We start from the raw sequence: 11,021 nt of genomic DNA on the forward strand, positions 1-11,021 counted from the left end.
CATCCAACAATTGGGAAGAAAAGAAGTAATTTAGTTGATTTGATTTATGCAAAAAAAATCAAAAAAGAAAAAAAGAAAAATGAATCCATTAGGAAAAGAAATGAGAAAAAATAACAAACTTGGGATGTTAAATTAGAATATTAAGAAAATCCACTTGATTATCCAAAGGAAAACTAATAACTTGATTAACCCTTTTTTGTATTGAATTCTCTTAGGCTAAAATACAAAGAGAAACTAATAGAACCAAATTTTACCTTTTGTTTTTAATTTTTATTCTTTTTATTTAGCCCATAATTGTTGAAGTGCTTTTTTCTATATATTTTGAACTATAAAATGCTTAAAAATATGTATTTATTTTGCATGAAATCACTAAATAATGTTGATACTTGAGGCTTATATATCTATATAGATAGATAGATAGATAGATAGATGGCCTTGTGTTATGCCTCATGCCTTGAGGCTTAAGGCTTACACCTCATTCTAACAAAGGCTTAAGCCTCAAACCAAAGTTGTGAGGCTTATGCCTTGAGGTAACCTTTTTAAAACAACGCGTGGAAGTAGACACATTAATGTATTCAATGACATATGGCATGCCATGCGGCATACAATATTGTTGACTTACCTTTAGGTGCCATGTGACATTCATCTATACTGCCACATGGCACCATATGTCATTAATCTAACATTTAGATGCCATGTGGCATCCGTATATATATGCCACATGACATGTAATATCATTGACTTACTTTCAAATGCCACATGACATTTATATATGATGCCATGTGACATCCACATATTATTGACTTACATTTAAATGTGATATAGCATTCATATATGATGTCATGTGGCATCCACATATTATTGACTTACATTCAAATTCCACATGGCCTACTATGTATAAAACATTTTGTTGTATCCAAACACCATCATTTACTTTTACATTGAAAAACATGTTTTTGAAAAATTTCCATCCAAACAATATTTTAAAGTAAAAACATGAAATCAAAAGCATACCACGTACTTTATACTTTGGTGTTATTGAAAGTATAAAGTAGAAAACCATTGAGCAAAGTTAGAGAAATAAAAGAAAAGGGAGAATATGGACTTATTAATCTAGGCGTGTCAAAGACACTATCCTTAAGTAAAACTTCGCCTCCTTTAGATCAAGTCCAGTGCATGTAGGTATATAGGCATCTTGCTCTAGGATTTAATAGCCTTGGTGACTCCAAGGAACTATGCTCTCGAAAATACTAGGTCACATGAACTGTAACAATCTTCCAACTCCGATGATGCAATGGAAAGAGAAAATGCCAAAAACAAGTGTAAAAAAGTAAGAGAGAAGAATATTCTTACTTGTGTTATATATATATATATATATTATCCCAAAGAAAAAATATTAAACAAAGAAAAGGCTCCTATGAAAAGTTACCAAATTTAAAATAAAAAACACTTTAATAAAGAAAAGGATCCAAATGAAAAGTTGATTACTTTGAAATAAAAAATCATTAATTTAAATAAAAAGACATGTTTAAAGGACAGTTTTAAATGAAGGGGCAATTCACTGAAAGGTCACTAATTTAAATTAAAATACATATTTGAAGAAACTCTAAATGAAAAGACACTTTTGATTGAAAATTGATTTAGAGTAAGAAAAGTGACTTCGCCATGAAAGGTCACTTAAAATTTGAATTTAAATTAAAAAATTTATTTAAAGGAATTTTGGATAAATTATACATATATTAGAATTTATAAGCATGTGAAAAATAAAAAGACAAAACTATCCCTTCAAAACTTTTGAATCATATACACAAAAGTTAAAACAAATGCAACACTAGTTAAGGTCCGTTTGGTTTGCGGTCAGAATCGGAATGGAAATCTTTTAGAATTGGAACCGGAATGGTCTATTCCCAAAGTCTGTTAGGTTCAAACAAGAATGAGAATGAGAATTGGAATCAATAAGAATGAGATTTCATTCCCAAAGGAGGGGTAGGGAATGACCATTCCCTCAAATGAGGGAATGCCATTCTGGCATGAATGGGAATAGGATTCTGATTCTGCCCAACCAAACGGTTGGAATTGGAATAGCCCATTCCGATTCCAGACCCCTATTCCTACTAACCAAATGGTGTCTTACTTTCCTCCATTGTACCTAGGTGCCAAGTCGAAATTGATGCTAATATACGGTGGGTACATTTTGAATTATTGTGGAATTTAGAATTTTGCGGTGGTTGCAGTGTACTTTTCCGTTTGCTTTTGCACCAACAACAGATGGGTTCCACTACACCTACCCCCACCCAACACATACGACTTAAAGTCTTAAACATGTACTCAGAGTCAAGTTTGTAAAAACCACATGGCAGTTCAGGTAACCTTTATTGCCGTTTAGTGCGAGAGGAGTCTCCTCCCACCAACTACGCTCACCCACTCTTTCCACTCCCCACCAATTTAGTGCAAGGGGTATTTTCGTTTTTTACTACTTAGCATACCACCTTCAAATGACCAAATTACCTTTAAAATTTAAAAATCAAAAATGAAATTGTCCCATGGGTGGTGAGTCACCCATCCTCCAAAGGACACACCAGCTCTAACATGCTCGTTCTGCACTTTTATTAGCCACGTGTCATCCATGAATCACCTGCTGATGATCACTCGATTTCCATGAATTTGACATTCCCAGCATCAAATGGCTAAAAGACAAACTCCGCAAAAAAACGAGGTGAAATGCCAGCCTCTCAGATTTTCAGATCGCAATCATTTTTTGCTACGACGTGGTTTTAGCGCAGCGCTAAAACTCAAAATCAAAGCCTTCGATTTGATAATATGGCCCCACCTTGGATTGGATGAAAGGCCATGATTCATAGTTTTACGTCGTAGCAACTAGCAAAAGTAAGCTCTTTCAGATCTACTTTGCCTATAAATAAGTGGACATCACTCTCACCTCCCGCGCCCATCTCCTCTTCATCTCTCTTCCTTCTTCTGCCTTTTCCCGAATCAGTCTTGATCCCCAGTTCAAACTCCGCAAAGGTACGGTTCGTCTTCACTGTAGATCTGTTCGGTTTCTGCTTATTTATTTGCTTCGATCTCCGTTTAGTCGTTCTTTTGCGTCTTATTTCGATTCCCCCGAGCTGCACTCTACTGTTTAGTGTGATAGAGATCTGTGTTTTCTTCAACAGATCTGACTGATAGGTTTTTGTGTGTTTTTTTATTATATTTCTTCGATTTTTAGAAATAATTTTGATTTGTCGGTGTGAATGCATTGGTTTCATTGATGTTTTATTTCTTCTCTTGCTGATTTCATACGTTTTTGTGAAATTTTTGAATCTTAAGAGTGGATATTAGCTTTTCACGTGGAGTTATTTGGATTTGTTTCGTGCCTGTTCTGTTTGAGCTTGTGATTCAGTATTCTATTTTGGATATATTTTCTAGTTTATTGCCTGTGAGTTTGAGATCTAGTGAATTATAGTAGATGGGTAAGTAGATCTAGTAATGGAGTCTGTAGATCTGATATTGAGCCAGCTTTGGATTGTTGTTTTAATTAAATATATTGAAAGGCGGAATGTTTCGGCATTTAAACGTTCTGAGCGTTCCTGTGGTTTTCAGATCCTTTAACTTGTTTGCTTTCCAAATGAGATCTGCGCATTCCATTAACTGAACTGGCTTGCAGATGTCATGTGTTTGCTTAATTTGATTACCGATACATTTGATCTACAATGTTTCATGTCTTCTGTAGATCTATGTGAAGCTGTTCCATATTGTCCCTCGATTCTTATCCAATGCATATTGTTTTGCTTTCACCCTGTCATCATAATACTAGTACTGATTCTGCTCAACTGCCATGTAGAACTTGGTTTCAATTTGAATGTAACTCAGTTGTTTTGCTTATGCAACCACTTGCAATCTGCTTCCTTTCGATTTCAAAATCATACGTTTCATTCCCATTGCACTCTCGTTGAAATCCGAAGCAAGCTTTTAAGATGTTTTTATAGATTAAAGACACACACCACTATGGTTTTGTAGTGAAGCATTTAGGCATCATGTTTTCATACTAGCTACTAAGTGTGTACGTGCTTTGCATGTGGCAATTCTATTATGATAATGATTGTAATAATATATCCAAATTTTTTATAGCATTCATATATTATATATATATATATATATATATATACATTATTAACCGGATGTAGATTGCAAAATCCGAATCCGATTATGTAAACACCTTATATTGGGATGTGAAGTTTTGGGTATCATTGACTGGCCTACTTGCTTGGTTGGACACCTTTTTTTTGTAATGTTTTATCTTCTTAGTGTATCTTTTCTTGTTCATTTATGAAAATAATGTAAGATTCAAAGAGAGAAAATTGAATGAGGTGAAAAATAGTAGTTTAAATTACATTTTAAACCTCATAATTAAATAGGAATTAAATTCAAAAAAATTGGTATTTTATTCAAAAGAAAGTTTCACAATCTTATTCATATTTTTAGTATTAGTGTAAATATAGAATTATAGATGTGTTCAATTTTTCTATATTTTTTTTATTTGTATGTGTGTAAAAATAATTTTGTTATGTACATTTATTTTTTGTTTAATATGATAAATATATGATATTATACATGTGCCCAATTTTTTTGTAAAATTTATGTATTTTTTTATTTTTTGTGTTTTTATATTTTGTTAATTTTTATTATTTAGTTATGACATCAAAGATTGACAATTTGATCCAAAAGTTGAACTATTGATCTCCGCCAAACAGGAAAATAACTTCAATTTTGGTTAATTTTAGATTATCTATTTCATTTTCATCATTAATAAAAATAACTTTTGTTTATTACACTTATTTTTCGATTTGATAAATAAAAATATAAAAAATGTGTTTAATTATTTCTACATTTTTGAAACTTTCTATATTTATTTCTATTTAAACATTTTATTATCCGACTATAACTTCATGGGTTGATCAATTTGATTCGGATGGTTGAATTGCTTGGTCATCACTTGGATAAAAAATTATTTTGTTTTTAAGTAAGTTTTAAAATATACGAGTTTATATTGTTAATAGTTTTAGACATAGATCTAATTAGTAACATTTATTAGTGAAAATTTAACTTAAAAGTAGGATTTAATAAGAGGAAATCAGAGAATGAGAGTTAATACCTTAAATATAAGACTTAATGAGAAGAGATTAAATGATGTGAAAAGCATTAATTGAAATACATTTTCAAACCCTTTTAATTAGAGATTGAATAAATACACAAATATGGGCATTTTTACCAAGAAAAGTTCTACATCCTGATTCGTGCTTTTTATAATAGTATAGATATAGATAATATTTATTTTTTTCACTTATCTATTTGTTTTGGCTCGTTAAATTTATTACTTCAATTTTCATTTATGGGAGATTCTGATTTTGTTTTATTTTTCTCTCTCTCTTTAACCAGCATAATGGCCTCCCACATTGTTGGATACCCCCGCATGGGGCCAAAGAGGGAGCTCAAGTTTGCTTTAGAATCCTTCTGGGATGGGAAGAGCAGTGCTGAGGACTTGCAGAAGGTGGCTGCTGATCTCAGGGCATCCATCTGGAAACAGATGGCTGATGCTGGTATCAAGCATATCCCTAGCAATACCTTCTCTTACTATGATCAGATGCTTGACACAACAGCAATGCTTGGAGCTGTTCCTGACAGATACAATTGGACTGGTGGTGAGATTGGTTTTGACACTTACTTCTCCATGGCCAGAGGGAATGCCTCTGTACCTGCTATGGAAATGACCAAATGGTTTGACACCAACTAGTAAGTGACTGACTCCTCATGGTTCATATCTCTAAAAGCATATATAAATTGTGCCGGCAGTATGTTGAGTTGTCACTAAAATATGTTTTCTTTTTAATACAGTCACTTCATTGTTCCTGAACTAGGACCCAACACGAAGTTCTCTTATGCTTCTCACAAGGCAGTAAACGAATACAAAGAAGCCAAGGAGGTATGCATGCTAATAGGTTTTTACTGCTGCATTTGGTTGTATTTGTATTTGTTAAGTTTCCATTAACACCATGGATCTTTATTCCACTGCATGCCATTTAATATTGGACTTCAATAAGGACAATAGGTTAGGGTATTGCTGTAAAATGGATAACTTGCAAGGATGATTCGTGCATTACCTTTTTTCATACAATTGAACCTGTCTAGATATGGTTACATAGTGAAGGTTGGTGGAGTGGACCTCTCACCCAACGTCTCCCTAGAAAAAGTACAATGAGATAGTACTATACCCTTTCTGAACATGTGTGGTATAGGTGATTTTATGTATTTATTCACTTTTTTTTTTTATTTATTTTCCCATGTAGGTTGGCCTTACAACTACAATGGCCTTTTGGTGATAACTTTCTGTTCCCCAGGACTTCTGCCTGTTTTATTTATTGTTCTCACTCATGCAACAAGGCAGTTTTAGATTGAAATTTATACTAGATTGGATCTATTTTCATTATAGAGCTCCTAGACAGGACCTGCTGAACTGAAGTTACCACTTAGGTATCTGATTCTTGTATGTTGTTGGTGTTGGGGGCTACAATTTCTGTACATATAGTTGTTAATCTGATTTTCAATGCCTTTATCAACTAAGTTTCTATTTTCGTCTCTCTTGTGCAGCTTGGAGTCAATACTGTTCCAGTCATTATAGGTCCTGTCTCCTACTTGTTGCTATCAAAACCAGCCAAGGGTGTCGAGAAGTCATTCTCTCTTCTTTCTCTTCTTGAAAAGATCCTTCCAGTCTACAAGTAAGGACTGGAACTTGTCAATGGATGGCATTGCTTTTCTTTTAATCTTGGTGGTTCTTTTCAATTGATGATGCCAATGAACTGTATATTGAGCAGGGAAGTGGTGGCTGAACTGAAGGCAGCTGGTTCTTCCTGGATTCAATTTGATGAGCCCACCCTTGTTTTGGATCTTCATTCTCACCAATTGGAGGCATTTACTTATGCCTACTCTGAGCTAGAATCATCTCTTTCTGGCCTTAATGTTCTCATTGAGACCTACTTTGCTGATGTTCCTGCTGAAGCATACAAAACCCTCACTTCTTTGAAGGGTGTTACTGGATTTGGGTTTGACTTCGTTCGTGGACCTCAGACCATTGACTTGATCAAGGGTGGGTTCCCTTCAGGCAAATTTCTCTTTGCTGGAGTAGTTGATGGAAGGAACATTTGGGCTAATGATCTTGCTTCTTCTCTGAATACCTTGGGGGCTCTTGAGGGTATAGTGGGCAAAGGTATTTATCCTGAATCTCTTTACCTGTTGGAATGAAAATTTTAAATTCAGCAGACTAATTCACATTGTCATTTTCTTCTGCAGACAAACTTGTGGTTTCTACTTCCTGCTCACTTCTCCACACTGCTGTTGACCTTGCAAATGAGACCAAATTGGACAAGGAACTTAAGTCATGGCTAGCATTTGCTGCACAAAAAGTTGTTGAAGTCAATGCCTTGGCCAAGGCACTGGCTGGTCAAAAGGATGAGGTGCACCCTTGTAGCCCTTTGGTGGAATATGTTGTGGTCACATGGTTGAACGCATAGACTGTTGTTTTACTATTATTTCTTGTGTTGTCTTTAGGAATTCTTTTCTGCTAATGCCGCTGCTCAGGCTTCTAGAAAATCATCTCCAAGAGTGACCAATGAGGCTGTTCAAAAGGCTGTAAGTGCTTTTAGGAATTTTCTACTCATCATAGTTCTGGTTTTCATTGAATTCTTGAACTTGGTAAATTATATTTTTATCTTTTCTCGCTTAGGCTGCTGCTTTGAAGGGCTCTGAGCACCGCAGGGCTACAAATGTTAGTGCTAGATTGGATGCTCAGCAGAAGAAGCTGAACCTTCCAGTACTCCCGACTACTACCATTGGGTCTTTCCCCCAGACAGTGGAACTTAGAAGAGTCCGCCGTGAATACAAGGCTAACAAGTAAGTGGAAGTTTCTTGGTTACCATCATTTTAATAGTGATTTTGATTTTCTGAATGCTCTTCTAATTTCTCTTCTTGATACCTCCTTCAGAATCTCAGAGGATGATTATGTTAAGGCCATCAAAGAGGAAATCAGCAAGGTTGTCAAACTCCAGGAAGAGCTTGACATTGATGTATTGGTACACGGAGAGCCTGAGGTGAGCTTTTTTAGTATCTGCTGAGCTTATGCAACAAGAGCAGTTTATCCAAGTTCTAAGTTGTGTACTGAACAAACAACTGGCTTGGGTTACATGTTTTATCCCCTTCCCAACTCATTTATTTACATGGCCTGAGTACAGAGAAACGACATGGTTGAGTACTTCGGTGAGCAGTTGTCTGGCTTTGCCTTCACTGTCAATGGGTGGGTGCAATCTTACGGGTCCCGTTGTGTCAAGCCACCCATTATTTACGGTGATGTAAGCCGCCCCAAGGCAATGACTGTTTTCTGGTCCTCTTTGGCTCAGAGCATGACTTCCCGCCCAATGAAGGGAATGCTGACTGGTCCTGTTACAATTCTCAACTGGTCTTTTGTTAGAAATGACCAGCCCAGGTAAGAGAAAGAAACCAACTTCTCCGGAATTGTTTAATTTTTTTGGATTTCTTTACAAGGACTTAATCTGAAATTCAGATTCGAGACTTGTTACCAAATTGCTTTGGCCATCAAAGATGAAGTTGAGGATCTTGAGAAAGCTGCTGTCACTGTCATCCAAATTGATGAGGCTGCCTTGAGAGAAGGTTTGCCTCTCAGGAAGTCTGAGCAAGCTTTCTACCTGGACTGGGCTGTCCACTCCTTCCGTATCACCAACTGCGGCGTCCAAGACACTACCCAGGTTCTTCCGTCATTCCTACTATTTTCTTTGTCTAGGTTGCTGGTATTTTTGTTTTCAATCGATAGTTAAAAGCTTAATTCTGCTATTTATTCACAGATCCACACGCACATGTGCTACTCCAACTTCAACGATATCATCCACTCTATCATTGACATGGACGCTGATGTTATCACCATTGAGAACTCCCGATCTGACGAGAAGCTCCTCTCGGTCTTCCGTGAGGGTGTCAAGTACGGCGCTGGCATTGGCCCTGGTGTCTATGATATCCACTCCCCCAGGATCCCGTCTACAGAAGAGATTGCAGACCGCATCAACAAGATGCTTGCAGTTCTTGAGACCAACATTCTCTGGGTCAACCCTGATTGTGGGCTCAAGACGCGCAAGTACTCTGAGGTCAAGCCTGCACTCAGCAACATGGTTTCTGCCGCCAAGCTCCTTCGTACCCAGTTGGCTAGTGCCAAGTGAAGGGGAGGAGTTAACTGTCTACACAAGTGCCTCCATACTAAAAGGGGAAATAACTTTTGGCTTTGTTTTGAGAATGGTGTGAATGTACTACATTAGGGATACGCTCTTTGGAGCATCTTAGGCTTAGGTCAGCCCCATGGGCACTTTTTCTTTTGTAATTTTTTCAATATGCTTTGTGTTGAGGCTTTTTGTTCTATGCTTCTATCAAGTATCAACATCATTGAAGAGGCAAGTAAGGGCAATTAGGTGCTTTCTTGTGTTCCTTATCGCATTGAAATCTAAGAACAGCCATATGGCTATTCCGTAGCGCATTCGCTACTCTTCTGTAACTCTTTAATGGTACCAAAAGAAATATATCTTAGCACTATGAATGCAAGTACAACTATAATCTACAAGTACAAACCAAGTTCACAATTGAGAGAACGAAAAGAAAGTGACCACAAAGCTAAAACAAAAAAATCAAGGTGTTTGGTTTATTGTTGTGGCCTACCAAGATGTCAGTTCATTTTACTCCATGTGGGGTCAATCAAAAGACTATGATTTTGTTGTTTTAGTGCAGTGTTACGACCAAGGTTCAAGTACCGACACAGGCTGGCCTGTATCAGTATTTATTTTATGTTTTATTTATTTATTTTTACAAAATTGGTCAAAGGGGATGATTTAAGCCCCGATTAGACCTGATACAATCCCTGTAGGGGTGTATCGGGAAGCTACCGACACGATACGTATTGGGAAGTTATTAATTACTAACTTTTAAATAATTAGTAATTATTTATATTCTATATACTATTAATAATTTTTTATAATATAAAAATAACAATAAACTGATCAAATTGACCCAAGTTGGTTAGTTTTTTAGTATTTCCAATTGGCTTTTGTTTAACAATTTTCCAACTTGACCAGGTTGGGTCAGTTTCAGTTTGGCCATTTGTAATCGACAAAAACAAATTGACCCAACCATGTATATATATTTTGTATTTTAAATAATTTTTTTAATACAAGAAAGTTGAAAATTTCCCATATTTCATTGTCTAAAATATTTTATATCATAAAATTAATTTTTTAATTTATTTTTAATAATATCATTGTCATTTTTAAACCTAAATTTAAATTTTAAATTTAATTTTTAAGTTTAAATCTTTTGAACCGATTGACCAAAATGAAACTCGGTCCAAATTGATACAACCTGAGTTGTCCAGTTTTCACTAATGGTCAGTTAGTTTCAGGTAACTAACTGAAATACAAAATTACTGAAAATAAATTTATAATAAAAATACAATAAATAACTAATAAAAAACAATAAATACTGAAAATATATTAAATTAGTCAATAAGTAGTGTAATCCCAAATAATAGTTTAATATTTAATAAATATTAATCAATAAATTATAACAAAAATACATAACTACTAAAAATAAATTTATAACAAAAATACAATAAGTATAATAAACTAAACTTAAAAAGTTAAATAATAGTAGTTCAATCTCCAGTAATTGTTGAAAATTTTCTATTAAATAACCAAACAAAAATAGATTTTATGTTTTTTTAGTTTATATATTTTATTTTAGTTTTATTAGATTCTTGATTTTTAATTATTTTTTATTTTATTTTATTATTTTACGTGAGCCCCACAAGGGACATGTAAGCAAACAAAACTGAGGTGGATGACACCCTAACTGACTAGGCTAACATATGGAGAGGCATGAGGGAAGGGTTTGACGACTAAACTTAATGGCTCCAACAA

At 35.0% G+C, this 11,021-nt stretch overlaps 1 protein-coding gene across 1 annotated transcript; it reads left to right on the forward strand.

Annotated features, from left to right (window-relative positions):
* Positions 1 to 2,883: 2,883 nt before the first annotated feature.
* LOC104590884 (5-methyltetrahydropteroyltriglutamate--homocysteine methyltransferase-like) lies at positions 2,884 to 9,589 on the forward strand. Its single transcript, XM_010249645.3, has 12 exons — positions 2,884 to 3,024; positions 5,437 to 5,790; positions 5,893 to 5,980; positions 6,646 to 6,773; positions 6,870 to 7,261; positions 7,345 to 7,508; positions 7,603 to 7,683; positions 7,778 to 7,944; positions 8,036 to 8,141; positions 8,283 to 8,533; positions 8,612 to 8,813; positions 8,910 to 9,589. Exons 2-12 carry the CDS (start codon positions 5,441 to 5,443, stop codon positions 9,276 to 9,278), a joined length of 2,298 nt encoding a protein of 765 aa, XP_010247947.1. The 5' UTR covers positions 2,884 to 3,024; positions 5,437 to 5,440; the 3' UTR covers positions 9,279 to 9,589.
* Positions 9,590 to 11,021: the final 1,432 nt, after the last annotated feature.

Source organism: Nelumbo nucifera, chromosome 6 (assembly GCF_055504915.1).
Source record: "Nelumbo nucifera cultivar China Antique chromosome 6, China Antique-T2T, whole genome shotgun sequence".
NCBI classification, from domain to species: Eukaryota; Viridiplantae; Streptophyta; class Magnoliopsida; order Proteales; family Nelumbonaceae; genus Nelumbo; species Nelumbo nucifera.